The following is a 17508-nucleotide window of genomic DNA, read 5'->3' as shown; positions in this document are numbered from 1 at the left end:
TATGGGTAGGGAAGACTGCATTGCTATGCCACATATTTATGACGGTGGCACTAGTCGCCCCACCTCCTTCAGATGTGGAGGCGCCTCTGGAAAAACAGGCCCTTTTAGGTGGGTTGTAACAGCCATGAAAGACCCCAACAATGAAGACGCTGTTTACATCCGGTACCGCACGGATGGCAGTCTCTTCAATCTGAGGCGCCTGCAAGCTCACACCAAGACACAAGAGAAACTTGTCCGTGAACTACTCTTTGCAGATGATGCCGCTTTAGTTGCCCATTCAGAGCCAGCTCTTCAGCGCTTGACGTCCTGCTTTGCGGAAACTGCCAAAATGTTTGGCCTGGAAGTCAGCCTGAAGAAAACTGAGGTCCTCCATCAGCCAGCTCCCCACCATGACTACCAGCCCCCCCGCATCTCCATCGGGCACACAAAACTCAAAACGGTCAACCAGTTTACCTATCTCGGCTGCACCATTTCATCAGATGCAAGGATCGACAATGAGATAGACAACAGACTCGCCAAGGCAAATAGCGCCTTTGGAAGACTACACAAAAGAGTCTGGAAAAACAACCAACTGAAAAACCTCACAAAGATAAGCGTATACAGAGCCGTTGTCATACCCACACTCCTGTTCGGCTCCGAATCATGGGTCCTCTACCGGCACCACCTACGGCTCCTAGAACGCTTCCACCAGCGTTGTCTCCGCTCCATCCTCAACATCCATTGGAGCGCTTACACCCCTAACGTCGAAGTACTCGAGATGGCAGAGGTCGACAGCATCGAGTCCACGCTGCTGAAGATCCAGCTGCGCTGGATGGGTCACGTCTCCAGAATGGAGGACCATCGCCTTCCCAAGATCGTGTTATATGGCGAGCTCTCCACTGGCCACCGTGACAGAGGTGCACCAAAGAAAAGGTACAAGGACTGCCTAAAGAAATCTCTTGGTGCCTGCCACATTGACCACCGCCAGTGGGATGATAACGCCTCAAACTGTGCATCTTGGCGCCTCACAGTTTGGCGGGCAGCAACCTCCTTTGAAGAAGACCGCAGAGCCCACCTCACTGACAAAAGGCAAAGGAGGAAAAACCCAACACCCAACCCCAACCAACCAATTTTCCCTTGCAACCGCTGCAATCGTGTTGCCTGTCCCGCATCGGACTTGTCAGCCACAAACGAGCCTGCAGCTGACGTGGACTTTTTACCCCCTCCATAAATCTTCGTCCGCGAAGCCAAGCCAAAGAAGAAACAGCCTTTTAGGGCTGCCACCTGAAATGTGAATCTTCAGGCTGGGGTCCGCTCCTGCAGCCGCCCTCAAGGCAGAGGAGGCACCTGAAAGCAGCTCTAGAAACTAAAGATGGCTTATGTGGTGGGACCCATGAGGCCTGATATTGAGAATGCACTGTTTGTCAAAATATGATTGGATACTTATGTAATTAGCAGGTGGTGATAACGCACTGTAAATTTACAATGAGGAATGGGCATTGTTCCTTAAAAACTTCATAGGATAAAATGGTAATATGCTCAAAAGACAGATAGCATTTTAAATTAGTGAGGCAGTGAAACAGCCATCATTGTATGAGATTGTTTCATTAACAGTTACCAATTAGAGGGATTTAGGAGACACTGAAATGGAGGAAGATGTATAATTTACATTGACAGTTGTGACTTTCGGGAGGACTAATACTTCCTAATAGTTACCCCGTAATGGATGCAATTTAAAAAAAAGCACCTGAGGAATTTCTAAGCATGCATAATTGGGATTGTATGTCAAAACACAGGTTGTATGCACTTTCTGCCACTCTTGTTGTGGAAAAATGTACTGCTGATTGTGTTGTTAAAATTGTCTGACTGAAATGTTAAAGAAATATCATCCTCTCCTAACAATGGGTTAAATTAAATGAGTAACTTTGAAGATAAGCTAGTTTGATGACATCCAGACTAAATTCTCTTTGAGAATTTCAATTGAGCAATCAATTCATAGGCACAATATTGTGCACAATTCCTTGGTTCTGTTGCAGGAGCACAGAAAGACTGAATTCAGTCTGGTTTTGAAATAAATCAGTCTTAAAATGCTGCAGGGCAGCAGAGAATACAGATTTCACTGGAATCAATGTCCTGGTTTCACTGCAGTCAGGAGAGATTGATGTAATATGTCTTGTTTGGGCTGAACATTTCTTCTTCCAATAAATATATATATAGTATCTCATCTGTATTACCATCAGTCAGTTCAATTGAACCTTTCCTGGCAAAGGAAATTTAGTACAAACTTTTACTCTGACCAGATCGCCAGTCCATAATCATTTTGATACCTTTTTTTATAATCTAAATATTCAACATAAAATTTCCTCTGAAATTATTTGGTTAGAATGGCACTATACAATGCAAAACATTGCATCTTATGAAATTTCAAACAACTTTCAAGTTTGTGGTGTCCCTTTAAGTGGTACTAGATGCAATCTTAAGATTTGTTAATAGACTGAATAATCAGCAGGAGTCATATCATGTCTGACTGTTTGTTATGTGAATATGTTATTAGGAAGCTGCCTTCTCCCAGCAGCAATGCAAGCTGCTCAGTGGGCTGCAGGAATTTTGAAGGTAGCATTCCAAACTTCAATTTTATTCCAGAAAATGCTTATTTAATGCAGAAAACCAAGGCAGGAAGCAGACAAAAAAAAATCAACTATTAAGTAGAATTACAACAAAAAGAACATGTTACAAACCAAATGCTCTCATTCTCATTTTAAACATTTTAAAGAGGGTGAAAACGAGCACAAAAAAAGGTAAAATATAATTAAAAACAAATCAACTTTTGGTGTTTCAACTCACATGCAAAATAGAAATTCAAGGGTGAAGCAAACTGAATCAGATATTAATTGATGTCAACATTGAATATCTGCAGGTGATAAATCTTAAGTACTTCCATCTATTTTAGGTGAAAATGTCAATGTCTGCATTTAAAATTTAAAACTTTGTTTTAATCAATGGGTCTATTTGCAGTAAAAATCAATTCAATATATAGTGCAGTGCATGAAGATGACAAATCACTAGTATTTAGACTAATTGGAATGGGTGGTGAGGGGGCTCGAGCAGCATTTTGGAGCTATGGTAGTTTGTTTTTGATGCAAGTGCAAAGCCCATTATTCTGCAAGCCATGTTAAAATACTATTAAACAGATCAGCAAATGTTGTCTTTTTTAGAAATATAAATATTAATGAAAGAAATGACTCAAGTTTGAGCTATTTTATTAAATAGTGTCACAAGATGTTGCAACAGCAATAGGAAAATTTAGTTTCTACTGTAAATTCAAATTATATAATCAAGGGACAACTTCACACATTTTATAATGAAATTACACTTAGTTGTGCCCTTCCACTATTAAGAAGATAGAATCATTAAACATAATCAGAGGCCACTAGATCCAGCACATTTTGAAAGAGATATCTAATTATTTCTTATCACCAGTCTCTCCAACCCACCACCTCCCCAACAGTCTTTTTGTTTTTAAACACTTGTCCATCATATTTTACGCACAATGATTATGACCACCATCTTGCCACCATTTAAAAAAATTTTTAATTTAAATGTCGGCATACAGCACGGAAACAGACCATTTCGATTCACGAGTCCATGCCACTCAATTAACATACATCCCCAGTACATTTCAAACGATGGGAGGAAACCAGAGCCCCCAGGGACAAACCACACAGACACAAGAAGCATACAAGCTCCTTACAGGATTCAAACCTTGGTCCCGGTTGCTGGCACTATAAAGGCATGGCTCTAACTTCTAAGCAAACCATGTCAGCTGATCATAACGACAAGATTCCTAAAAGAAATATCATTACCCTTATATAAAAACATAAAATGCTGGAGAAGCTCAGCAGGTCAAAGTGTCCTTTGTGTAGTAAAGGCAAAGATACAAAACCAATGTCTCGGGCTCGAGCCCTTCATCAAAACATGAGAAAATCAAAATCTTTTGTTTGGATGCATGCCAGCATTTTCTCATACTTTGATGAAGGGCTCAAGCCCAAAATGTCGGTTCTGTATTTCTACCTTTGCTGTGTAAAGGTCACTGTTTGACCTGCTGAGCTTCTCCAGCATTTTGTGCTTTTACTTCAATCACGGTGTCTACAGAATTTTGTGATTTACTTCATTACCCTTATGGTTGTGTACCCAATTGTTTTAAACCTTTTTTTCTCTTGTCACTCACCCTTCTACCATTGAAAACAAACAATCTCCATATTAACCAAAGTCCTTCATCAGTAACAAAACACACAAATAAATGTCATACTCACACAATGTCAGTACAGGATATACAAGGGACATTTTGCCTGTTGGGAGTAATCAAGTTCAAAATCACTGAAGTATCACTCTCGGATGTTGGATGATTTCCACACTTGTAATAAAACTCCTATAAAATGCAAACGTAGGTTATGAAGTATGCTACAAGCAACATGTACATTTTCACCATTTACTTACTGCTGAATGATAGGAATCCATCAATCATTTAAAATTTTCCACCGATATATTATCAACTACTCTAATTTGGTAAGAATACATTGTAATGATCATCTAAAACAATGTCAAAATGAAGGTCCATTAGTACATCTCATTCCTCAAGCAAGGTAGTTAGCAGCTGATCTAGACTGGTTATTGCACAAATTGATTTTGATTACAATTTCCCCTTTCCTGTTCTCATGTTAACTCTGAAAGGAAGCATCTTTCAAATATTCATTGTGATAAGACAACTGTTGATCCCCCTTTAAAAAAGGGGCATGCAGTAGATAGAGGCATGAATTCTGGCCCAACATGTGTTAAAGACCTTGGCACACAGATTGTTGATCTCTGAAATTAGGAACAGCTAGATCCATATTTTAAAAAAATCCTCCTGCCCAATAATGAGTGAGGTTAAAATTAAAAAAAAAACATCAATACTTTGTGGGGGAGTCAGTCGATGGCACAGTGGGTGAATTCAACATTACACTTAGATGTTTGAAATTAAAGATTATTTGCCAGAAGAGCAATTTATTACTGTTTTCATGTCTTTGAGACCAAAGTTGTGATGCTTAATTCAGTTACATTCTGTGAACAGCAATAGATCATTTACTTAAACAAATATAGTTACCATTAACCTGGTTTGCAAAAGATGAAAAGATTGAGATAGCCAATAATGGCACACCAAAACTTTGGGATTGAAAGAAACAAGTCCTTGGTATTAACAGGCTTAGATTTCAAATTGAAATTTAATGGATAGTTTAAACCACGCAGACAAGACATGCATGCCATCACCAATTCAAAGTTTGCTTGTCTCTTAACAGCACAATGATCTCTTTCAAGTGGATTGTCAACAGTACACAATTCATTCAGGCAAAAAGTGGAATACATCAGTACAAGCTATATATAGTAGAATTGATATGACAGCTGTTAGAACCAGTTAGATCAGCTGAAGGTATGGTGGTGGTTTAAAATCAGTGTTACTTTTTGTTCATTTTGGCTTCTGATAAAACATTCCAGAATGAATAAATACTTTTGAGAGCTCCATAATGGCTGTGTTTATTTAATATCTTGGTGAAAAGGTGCAAATGAGAAAAGTAGAGTTACAATGGGAGAAAGGGAGAGCTTTAAGGATCTTATTCTCTGCAAAGGAAATGACTGTTTGAGGCACATTCAACTGCTGAATCAAGTTAACATAATTCAATTAGATGGAATTATGTGACAAGCAATCTTAGTGGTTCCAAATAAAAAAGGCCCATTATTATCATCACAGAGCAAAAGAAGATAAATGTTAGCATTGCCTACATCTGGAGAATAAGAACATTTCCATTGAAAATCATCAGGCTAAAAGGTCCATATACCGAACGGCATAGTAAGAATTTATTATTACTTCACATTTAAAGGACCTGCAGTAATCTCAATTTTGAGCATTGAGCTGCTCTTTTATATTATTTTTGGTTCTTGTAGAGCTGCCCAGGTTTAAATTCTCAATGTAAAGGTGTGGGAATAGTATCTTGATATTTTTTGATGATTACGAGTTATTGTCATAATACACAAGTGCATTGCTACAATTCTTACTTGTTGCAGCTAAACATATCTTTTGTAAAAAATAGCAGACATTAAATTATTTCAGTAGGAATAAGATAAACATAAAAGATAATGAATATTCAATTACAGTTAACGCCAGAAAAAATACTTAGCAAATCAAATAGTACAATAGAGAAGTCAGTTCTTTTTGTGTTCCAAGAGTAGCTTTTGATTTGAGTAGGAAGGGAATGTTCAACAGACTGCTAGCTGTTGGGGAAAAAAAAATTGTTCTTGAATGTGGAGATGCTGGACTTCAGGCTTCAGTACTTTCTTTTATAGAACATTACAGCACAGAAACAGGCCTCTTTGGCCCTTCTAGTCTGTGCTGAACCTTTTTTTGCCTAGCCCACTATCCTGCACCCAGTGCGTAGTCCTCTATACCTCTCCCAACCACATTCCTGTCCAAACTCTTCTTAAATGTTAAAATTGAGCTCATATTCACCACTTCAGCTAGAAGCTCATTCCACACTCCCACCACTCTTGTGTTAAGAAATTCTCCCTCATGTTCCCCCTAAACTTTTCCCCTTTCACTTTTAACCCATGATCTCTGGTTTGTATCTCACTGACCTTCAGTGGAAAAAAAGCCTACCTACATTTACTCTGTCTATCCCCCTCATAATTTTAAATACCTCTATCAAATCTTCCTCATTTTTCTGTACTCCAGGGAATAAAGTCCAAACCGGTTTAACCTTTCCCTGTAACTCAGTTCCTCAAGTCCAGGCAACATCCTTGTAAATCTTCTCTGCACTCTTTCCATCTTATTGATATATTTTATGTAGTTAAGTGACCAAAGCTCCATACAATACTCCAAACTTGGCCTCACCAATGTCATACACAACTTTAACATAACATTCCAACTCTCTTGCTCAATACTTTGATTTATGAAGGCCAATATGCCAAAAGCTCTCTTTAAACCCTATCCAGCTGTGACACCACTTTCAGAGAATTATGTATCTGTATTCCCAGATCCCTCTGTTCCATCACACTTACCTCATACTTGTCTGCATTAAATTCCATCTGCCATTTTTCAGTCCATTTTCCATCTGGTCCAGATCCTACTGCAAGCTTTGAAAACCTTCTTCACTGTTCACAACACCTCCAATCTTAGTGTCATCTGCAAACTTGCTGATTGAATTTACCATATTATTATCCAGATCATTGCTATACGTGAAGATAACAAACAACAATGGTTCAAACACTGATCCCTGAAGCACACCACTAGTCATAGACTTCCAGTTTGAGAAGCAATCATTCACCACTACTCTCTGGCTTCTCTCATCCAGCCATGATCAAATCCAGTTCACTACTTCACTAGGAATATGGAGCACATGAACCTTCCTGACTAACTTCCCATGTGGGACATTGTCAAAGGCTTTGTAGATTACATCTACATCCTTTCCTTTAACTTTCCTGGTAACATCCTCAAAAAAATTCTATAAGATTAGTTAAAAACCACCTACCATTCACAAAGCCATGTTGACTATCCCTAATCAGTATTCAAGTAATTTGTATATCCAATCTCTTAGAATATATTCCAATAATTTATCTACTACTGATGCCTGGCTCACTGGCCTATAATTTTCAGGGTTACTTTTGGAGCCTTTTTTAAACAACAGAACATCACGAGGTACCCTTTAATCCCCTGGCACCACACCTGTGGCAAAGGACATTTTAAATATTTCTGGAAGAGCCCCTGCAATTTCAACGCTAGCCTCCCTCAAGGTTTGAGAGAATATCTTGTCAGGCCCTGAGGATTTATCCACCCTTATTTGATTTTAAGACAACAAGCACTTCCTCCTGTTTAATCTGTATAGGTTCCATGACCTCACTGCTTGTTTGCCCTCACTTTCCATGATTCTGTGCCATTTTCCTAAGTGAATACCAATTTAAAAAAAAACATTGAAGACCTCAATCACCTCTTTTGAGCCCATACAAAGCTGATCTTCAAGAGGACCAAATTTTTTCCTTACTAACCTTTGCTTAAAGTTCACTCTCAGAAAACATTTGTGTTGAATTTCAGTCTTTGCTGCTGTTCAAAAGCAATTTTGATGTAAGTGCGAGACATCAGATTTCTTTAAATTGTAGCTCAAAAGCAATAATGAAGTATTTTGAAACATCAAGTCATCAGATTGCTTTAAAACTCTAATTTATTTCGTAGTGTTGGTTTTAGAACAATGTTTCTTCATAGGAATGATTTTTTTTCTCTTGCATGGATATTTTGGAATCTGCATTCCACACCAACAAATTCTCCTCTTTTCCAAATGGACAGAAAAGTAGCTCTTTTGTTCCACAACAATTTCACAAACCCAGACAAGTGTTAAACAAAGTGCCATGTAGAAAAAGAACATGGTTGAACTGCCTTCTTTATCCTAAAGACACAGTCAGAAGTGGTCTTCCTTCTTCAAAAGCCACAAATTCTATGTTCTCCTTTGACCATGAGTAACATGTAATGGTACCTTTTATGGTTACTGTATTTCAATCCTGTGTTACCTACAGGATGGCCAGGTGCCTTCTGGTTTCACAATGCCTCTGGGTCAGTAATAGGTTTCTCCGAAATGTCTCATCACATGAAATGTGATATAATTTCTGCTTTTACAGTTCATAATGCTGTCTTCCCATTTATATGCTAAAAGCATCTCTTCCAGAAGTTTGCGTGGATCAGAATCCAATCCATCTGCAGACCAGTTGCTATGTAAGTTTAATGAAGAGAACTTTTTTTTTTAGAACTTTGAGGGGAGGACGTGGAGGGGGAGGACGTGGAGGGGGAGGACGTTGAGGGGGAGGACGTGGACCTGTCCTCGGGCCTGCGCAAAGGAGCTTTTAGGTGGAGTGCAGTGCGCGCAGTACTGGCCCCACCCTTTACACCCATGGTTCGTGTGCCGTGGCCAAGCAAGCTGGGACGTGGCAGCGAGGTCCTTGGGTCGTAGGTTTTATATCGGAGTGGCCTTCTCCTATGCAGGTTTCTTACCCGGGCTGGAGGGGTCTGCCTCCCCTCCTAGGTCGGTCCATACTGCCCGGACCGGGGCCGAGGCCGCCGCAGTTCACCCTGTGCCTGGACTGGGGCCACCGCCTCCCACTCCCTGCCCGGACAGGGGCCTCCGCCTGCGTCACTCGACCGAGGCCGGGGCCGCCGTCTCCCCCTTGCTCCTGCCCGTATCGGGGCCGCCGCCGTCTACCCTTCGCCCGGACCGGGGCCGGGGCCGGGGCCGCTGCTGCTCTCCCTGTGCCCGGACTGGGGCCGCCGTCTCCCCCTTGCTCCTGCCCGTATCGGGGTCGCCGCCGTCTACCCTTCGCCCGGACCGGGGCCGGGGCCGCTGCTGCTCTCCCTGTGCCTGGACTGGGGCCGCCGCGGCCCCGGTCCGGGCAGGGAGTGGGAGGCGGCGGCCCCAGTCCGGGCACAGGGAGAGCAGCAGCGGCCCCGGCCCCGGTCCGGGCGAAGGGTAGACGGCGGCGGCCCCGATACGGGCAGGAGCAAGGGGGAGACGGCGGCCCCGGCCTCGGTCGAGTTTAATGAAGAACCACTAATATTTATGGTTATTTACACAGCTTCCACTGAGCAATGAATCCACAGACTACTGGTCTTCAAGATTTGCCAGCTTCCATTTCAAAAGACTCAATTTTTTTTGAAAAATGTATTTATAAGTTTTCCATACATGTCATCACAGCCAGATACAAAATACAATAATCAAATATTAGTATCAAATCCATTACATGATGAAAATAACCCCAACCCCCTCCCCCCCCAAACAAACCCCAAGAAAGAAAAATGAAATAAGAAAAAAAGCAGAGAAAAAGAATAAAGGAAATTAGGAAAACGAGGATAGAAACTTGGTTGCCAGAGGGTCTCCCACACCAGTGTTAGTCATTTGTATCTTTTAAAATGTCCAAGGAGGTTAACAAGTTTTGAAGCTTAAGGAAAACAACTATAAATTAATTCCCTCAATTTGTAAATACGGGTGCCAAATTTTCAAAAATACATTATATTTATTTCTCAGATTGCAAGTAATCTTCTCCAAAGGAACGCAGCTACGCATTTCTGCGTTCCACTGCTTCATACCCAGGTGGGTATCCAATTTCCATTTTATTGCTATACATTTTCTTGATACTGCTAAAGGCAGTCTTTTTGATATTATAGACAATTTCAATTTGGGTCTTATCCCTTCATTACCTAAAAAGTAACATTGGATTTTGTGAAAATGTAATTCCTTTAACCCATTCTAAATAAATGAGTGTAATTGTGTCTGTAAAATGTAAATGTGCCCTGCCCACCAACTTTACTAAGAAATAGAATTCTATAACTTGACTTAAAAGATTACGAACACAAATCTGTTACAATACTTTTCACATCTGTAGAAGTTTGATAAAGTATTCAATGACAAAACCTTCTCAGACTTATTTGAAAGTTGATACTGTTACAAACTGCGCAATAAGAGCAGCAATAGACAATAAACTAAACAGTATTTAATTTTAAGACAATTTATTTCTTACTCTTAAACTAGTCTTAACTCAAACTATCCTTTTTTTTGTAATTTATTTATTGCACTATGAACCATATCAACCAATATATTTACAGATGCATCTCTTTAAATATTCACAGTGACATTTTCTCTTTTTTCCCCATCCCTCCAATAAAACAATATCTCTATACAAAAGAAATACAAACAAAAAAGACATATCATCTATGTATACACATTAAATCTGATCGTGTTTATCTTCATATCATTTTAGGTAGTGGTGGTCCAAGGCCTGCTCTTTCTGTTATGTTCCATATATGGTTCCCAGGTTTTTTCAAACATTGTAACTTTGTCTTTTAAATTATATTTAATTTTTTTTTCCCAATGGGATACACTTAACTTGGTTATATATTCCTTTAATGTTTATAATCATATAGTCCAACGTGGCCATCTTATCTTTATTTTCACTTCTTTTCTGCCTCTTCACCACCTCCATCCCCTTTTTTTCCAAGTACTGTTTTTTTAACTTTTCCTTTTTAATCTCAATATATGACAATGCACTTAGGCATGAAATAACCCCAACAATCCCCACAAGCAATAACCCTTTAACCCCAAATGAACCTCCTCTCCTTGGATTGCCCCTTGTACCTTTATGGCAACCATAACTCCCCTTTCCATTCGGTTTGTGAACTTACTCGCAAGCGTCAACCGATTTTGCAGTGACCATTATTCTCCCACCCCCAGAGAACACTATTTTCCTATACATATAACAAAGCTCTCTCTTTTTTTCCCCCTTCTCTTATCCATCTTTAAATCTTTATATATACATTATCTTTACTTTATATTTTTAACTTATTTTTGTATATTTTCTTGCCGGTCTTCCTTCTTGTCACTCCTCCTCCTGTCCTGAAAATGCTCAGCAAATTCTTGGGCTTTCTGGGTTCGAGAACAGTCTATTCCATTCCCGAGGAATAAATACTTTGAGTACTGCTGGATGTCTTAATATAAAGTTATAACCTTCCTTCCATAAGATTGTTTTTGCCGTGTTGAATTCCTTCCTCATCTTTAAAAGTTTGAAGCTTATGTCTGGGTAAAAAAATATTTTTTGTCCCTTGTATTCCAACAGCTTATTGTCTTCTCTAATCTTCTTTCTTGCCTTCTCCATATGTTTTCTCTTGTCATATATCTTAGAAGTTTTACCAATATGGATCTCGGTTTTTGATGTGGTGGCAGTTTCAGTATCAGTGCTCTATGCGCCTTTTTGATTTCTATTTCTTCATGTGAATCTGTTGTTCCCAGCACCTTTAGGATCCATGCTTTTATAAATTCCTTCATACCCTTCTTTGCCTTCTTTCAGGCCCACTATTTTTATATTGTTTCGCCTACTGTAGTTTTCCAATTATGTCAATTTTTTGTGACAATAAATCTTGTCTCTAATTTTTTTTCGCTCTCTTCCAACTTCCCTCAAATAATTTATCTCCATTTCTAGAGAAGCTTCTCATTCCTCCACATTTTCTACTCTTTTCCCTATTTCAGTCATGACCAACTCTAAGCTTTGCATTCTGTCTTCAGCTCTTTTCATTTTTCTTTTGATTGAACTAAATTCTAATGATAGCCATTCTTTTAATGACCTCATTTGTTCTTCAAAATAGGCTTTATCTAAATTTTGTCCTTCTATTTTACCTTCTTTCCTTTGAAATTCTTGGTCTTCTTCTTCCTCTTCTTCTGTGTCTGTATCTATGTCTGTGTATCTTCATCCTTCTCTGGTGAGCTACTTCTGTATCCTTGCTGGGCCAACCTGCTGCTGGGCCTCCTGATGCAGGTTGCCCTGTTGCCGCTCACCCTCTTCCAGCCTTTCATTCCCTTTCTCACTATTCTTTTCTTTCTTGCTTACTTCCCCCAGCCAAACGCCCCGATACTGGGCATCTCTCAGCTGGTCGCTCCTCAGCTGAGTCCCCCTCCTGCCGCTGTTAACCTTTTATTTGCGCACTGCGGATGCACACCTCTTCTTGGCTCTGAAAGCCATTTTTGAAGTCCGCCAGTTGGGAGGATACCACTCCTCTGGGGACTCACCAACATCGGAGATCGGCTGCTCCTCTCCACGGTGGTTCTCTGCTCCGACGTGCAGGTAAGGCCTTCTTTCTTCTTCAGTGATTTTCCTTCTTCCCCTTTCTCTGTTATTCTTACTTTTTCTCTTTTGGGTGCCATCTTCTGTCTCTTCTCTGTAACTTTATCTGTGTGCGTGTGCGTGATTTAGAAAGTCACTTCAAAGTTCAGTCTTTCAAATTCAGGGTTGAAGCATAGGCCTTTGAAATTTGATGCCAAAAATTCACGTTGAACTGACGGGAAGACTGAAGTTGTGACTACGACAGACCCGATTTCTCTTTGCGTAGCCTTTGAGGAAATGTCCATCCACACAAGCTGTGATCACAACACTCCTGATCCTTTTGTAGACCCTGGCACTGGTCTCTCCAAATGAACTTCACTGTCAGTCACACTCAAAATGAAGCACTTTGCTTTCCAAAAGATCCTCCTGCAACAGGTCAATCCAACAATCATTCACAGAGCATGCTTTGCTCTGTATTCCATAAAAATGGCTGGCCACAGGAGCCACTTCAAAAAGTTGTGTTCTCTTCAGCAGTCAGAATGATTCTCCCTTCCAAAATCACAATGTCTGCAAATGTATCAAATCTGGAACAGACTGTGACAAGCCTTCCTTCAGTTCTTCCAATGTATCAAATTGTCACTGAGTTGTGACTTGTGTTGTGATGATGCTTGAGTGAAATGTTAAATGTTAACTGTGACCATTCAGTTCCTCCTGTCTATACTATCCCTTGCAATGATAATTCCATTTTACTAAAATGGGAGCTCGTAATAATATCTTCATGGTCACTTTGATGTATGTACTGGCTCCAGGAGTGGTCCTCTCATATGTGGACTCTCAGGTACTTGAAGGAACTTTCAACCTCTGCCTCATCAGTGCAGATTGGAGCAATGGTCCCTCAGCCTCTACTTCCTAAAATCTACAATAAGCTCCTTGGAATTTTTGATATTGATAACAAGATTGTTGTTCTGGCAGCACACAATCAGATTCTTGATCTTCATCTAAAGGAGAACTGTGCAGGTCAAGGAGCATCAATGCAAGAAAAAGAATAGTTGATGTTTTGAATTGAAACCCTTCATCAGGACTAATAAAAGTTAGTATAGAAACAGTGTAAAGAGGACAGGGTGGGAGGACTGACACAGGAACCCCACACTTCATTGAGCTCCACACTTTATGCTATTTCATCATTGTTCTTTACCTGGTGGCCTGAGCCAATGCTACAGTTGTGAGATGTGCAAGATCCAAAATTAATCAGGTTAAGGCAAGGAGCTTGATATCAAACACCAATGATGACCCCATTGGACAGAGATAGGAGCCAAATGCCATTTTATGGAGGTCATACCAGGCGTTCCCGGCAAGTATTCGAAATCTGTGTAAACAGAGTAACGTGTGGTCAGGTATGACATGATCGCTGCATCATTAATGCAGTTACAGACTCTGCCCAAGAGAGAAATTCCAATTTTTGATGGTGATTCCCTTGAATGCCAATTTATGAAAAGTTTTGAATGCTGTATTGAAATTAAGTTTAAAACTTGGAGGATTGCTTATATTATTTACACATTTAATGAGAGAACCACCACAAGATCTCAAAGAGTTGCCAACATATGGCTCCTAATGCATGATTCAATCAGGCTAAGTCATTATTGGAGAAGCATTTTGGTAACAAGTATAGAATTTCTAGTTTATGTACAGCAGACTCTTTCATGGTCCAATACAAGACCAGATGACACAAAAAATTTACAAGCTTATATTCTCTAAGAGGATGTTGCAACATCATGATAGCAATTAGCCATCTTTGAGAGCTTATCATACCTAATAACATGGTGATTGCTGTAAATAAATTACCCTTCCATATGCAAGAACTATGGAGAAGTCAAGTTGTAGAATACCATAAAAGAAACGATGTGACAGGTACTTTTAAGGATTTGGTGGAGTTAATTGAAGCGCAATTGAACATTTGATTCTTTTTTTCTTTGGCTTGGCTTCGCGGACGAAGATTTATGGAGGGGGTAAAAAGTCCACGTCAGCTGCAGGCTCGTTTGTGGCTGACCAGTCCGATGCGGGACAGGCAGACACGATTGCAGCGGTTGCAAGGGAAAATTGGTTGGTTGGGGTTGGGTGTTGGGTTTTTCCTCCTTTGCCTTTTGTCAGTGAGGTGGGCTCTGCGGTCTTCTTCAAAGGAGGCTGCTGCCCGCCAAACTGTGAGGCGCCAAGATGCACGGTTTGAGGCGTTATCAGCCCACTGGCGGTGGTCAATGTGGCAGGCACCAAGAGATTTCTTTAGGCAGTCCTTGTACCTTTTCTTTGGTGCACCTCTGTCACGGTGGCCAGTGGAGAGCTCGCCATATAATACGATCTTGGGAAGGCGATGGTCCTCCATTCTGGAGACGTGACCCATCCAGCGCAGCTGGATCTTCAGCAGCGTGGACTCGATGCTGTCGACCTCTGCCATCTCGAGTACCTCGACGTTAGGGGTGTGAGCGCTCCAATGGATGTTGAGGATGGAGCGGAGACAACGCTGGTGGAAGCGTTCTAGGAGCCGTAGGTGGTGCCGGTAGAGGACCCATGATTCGGAGCCGAACAGGAGTGTGGGTATGACAACGGCTCTGTATACGCTTATCTTTGTGAGGTTTTTCAGTTGGTTGTTTTTCCAGACTCTTTTGTGTAGTCTTCCAAAGGCGCTATTTGCCTTGGCGAGTCTGTTGTCTATCTCATTGTCGATCCTTGCATCTGATGAAATGGTGCAGCCGAGATAGGTAAACTGGTTGACCGTTTTGAGTTTTGTGTGCCCGATGGAGATGTGGGGGGGCTGGTAGTCATGGAATAATCAAAGTTACTCAAACAGTAAGTTAAAAAAAGTTGAGAAGTGGAAGTTACACCCTCAACCAAAGATAAAGGGAAGTGCTTTTGCCACCAATGTATTAGTTGCAGATAAAGAAAATGAACATTTGCCTGTTGTGAAGAAATGTTTGTTCTGTAATGATAAGCATAATGTGGAAAAGTGTGCCCAGATGATGAAGAAATTGCATAGTGAGAAAATAGTTTTTTGAAGGAAAATAGAGTACGTTTTGGCTGTCTGTGTAAAGGACACACAAGCAAGGACTGCAAAAAGCGATAAATGTAGTCAAAAACATCCCAAATTGCTATACATCTTCCAGGAAAAATATGGAAAAGAAACAAATAACAAGAGGCAGGTGAAAACAGTGCTGATTCCTTGGTATTAACAAGTAGTCTTACTGGGGTCAGTGCAGATAACTGCAAACTCTCAATCGTGCCATACAGGATAAGGCCAAGAACAGGAATGCAACAGTACGTACACATACATTTCTTGACCCAAGTAGCACGGTGTCATTTTGCACTTTGAAATTAATGAATAAGCTTAATCTTGAAGGAAGAAAGTCAAAGATTCTATTGAAAACATGGGACAAGAAAAGGTCATTGAAACCAACATTGTTTCAAGATTAGAGGTTGCTGGAATACACAGCAATAATTTTTGTGATCTTCCAGACATATACATTCAGAAGACTATGCATAAAGGAAGCATCCCACATCAAAATGATGTGGATCAGTGGTTATATCTGAGGAAGATTTCTATACCAGAACATAACTCTGAGATAGAGATGCTAATTGGTTTAGATGTGCCAAAGGTTCTGGAACTAATAGAAGTAATACTATGAGAGATGGACCTTACACTATCAAAACTATGCTTGGATGGACAATCAATGGACCACTAAAAAGAAACAATGATATTGCTCAGAAGCAGTCAACATCAAGTGACAATATGATTGATATCTGTTGTGAAACTCAATGAACCATTGAAACAACCATTCAAGACAGACCTTTTTGACCGCTTTGAAAGAATACAAATTGTTCTTAGAAAATCTTGCTGACAAAATAAATCAAGAGCATTTAAACAAGTAAAGAATAAATTATTTTAATCAAAAATGGATGAACATGAAGTACAGACATTCCCTGGGTTAAATAAGAGTTTCATTACTCAAGTCTGTCTTTAACCTGAATTTGTATTCAAGTCAGAACCAGTATTTAGCATCAGTCAAATGTTTATCTTAGTATACATTTTACCTTTATGCATAGAAAGTGCTTTCAAATACACTAAAACATCTTAAACATAACAATGCCAGTAATAAATAACTTAATAGCACTTTAAGGTTGAGCAGTGGCCATTTTGTGGGGCTGATCGGCCGCCACTTAGTGTGGCATCGCGATGGCGCATGCTGCTGCTTCTCGCTGATGGCACAGTCGCACTTTAAAGCTGAGTGGTGGCCATTTTGTGGGGCCAAACAGCAGCACAAGCTGATTCTTCTTCTCCCCCCCCTTCCTCCCTTGGGCCGCTCGTCCCCTCACCCACCCACTGCTTTGCCTAGGCTGCGTGTGGCGTAGCATGATAGCAAACACTCGTCACCAGCCACCTGACAATGTGGCAGCAAAATAATGGAAAGCAAGCTCCATTCGAACCAGAAGTAGATGTTATTCTCATTTTGGTTAGCTTGTAACTACTGGTAAATTGGATGTTTTCAAGCTGTATTAGAAGATGCAGCAAATACTTCTGGTGATTATACCTGCGAAGCTAAATCCGGGGCAGGAATGAAACAAATCTGAAAGTAGCTTTTGTAGCCCAGATGCACCAGCAAAAAAAAAATCAATGAAGAAATTTTGCAGCATGTTTTTAAAACAAGCAAACATAGAAAATTGCACTGATGGTATAAAGAAGCATTTCATTGACAAAATGGTACAACTGCCTTCAGAGTACAAAATGTTGAAAAAGGACTTGGACATTCCAGAAAGCAGTGACCAAAAGGGTTTAAGCTTTATACTTGGAAACAAAACTGATTTTCAGAAAAATAGGAACTG

At 40.4% G+C, this 17508-nt stretch overlaps 1 protein-coding gene across 1 annotated transcript in view; it reads right to left on the bottom strand.

The window, feature by feature from the left end:
- The window catches only part of prkn (parkin RBR E3 ubiquitin protein ligase), a 1164186-nt gene that overhangs the window by 642397 nt on the left and 504281 nt on the right, over positions 1-17508 (bottom strand). The window contains exon 7 of the mRNA XM_069936147.1: positions 4293-4408. Within this exon, the coding sequence (XP_069792248.1) occupies positions 4293-4408 (116 nt within the window). The remainder of the gene's footprint in view (positions 1-4292; positions 4409-17508) is intronic.

The sequence above is a fragment of the Narcine bancroftii genome, chromosome 4 (genome assembly GCF_036971445.1).
Source record: "Narcine bancroftii isolate sNarBan1 chromosome 4, sNarBan1.hap1, whole genome shotgun sequence".
Lineage (NCBI taxonomy): Eukaryota > Metazoa > Chordata > Chondrichthyes > Torpediniformes > Narcinidae > Narcine > Narcine bancroftii.
This window is presented reverse-complemented; position numbering and strand designations above follow the sequence as displayed.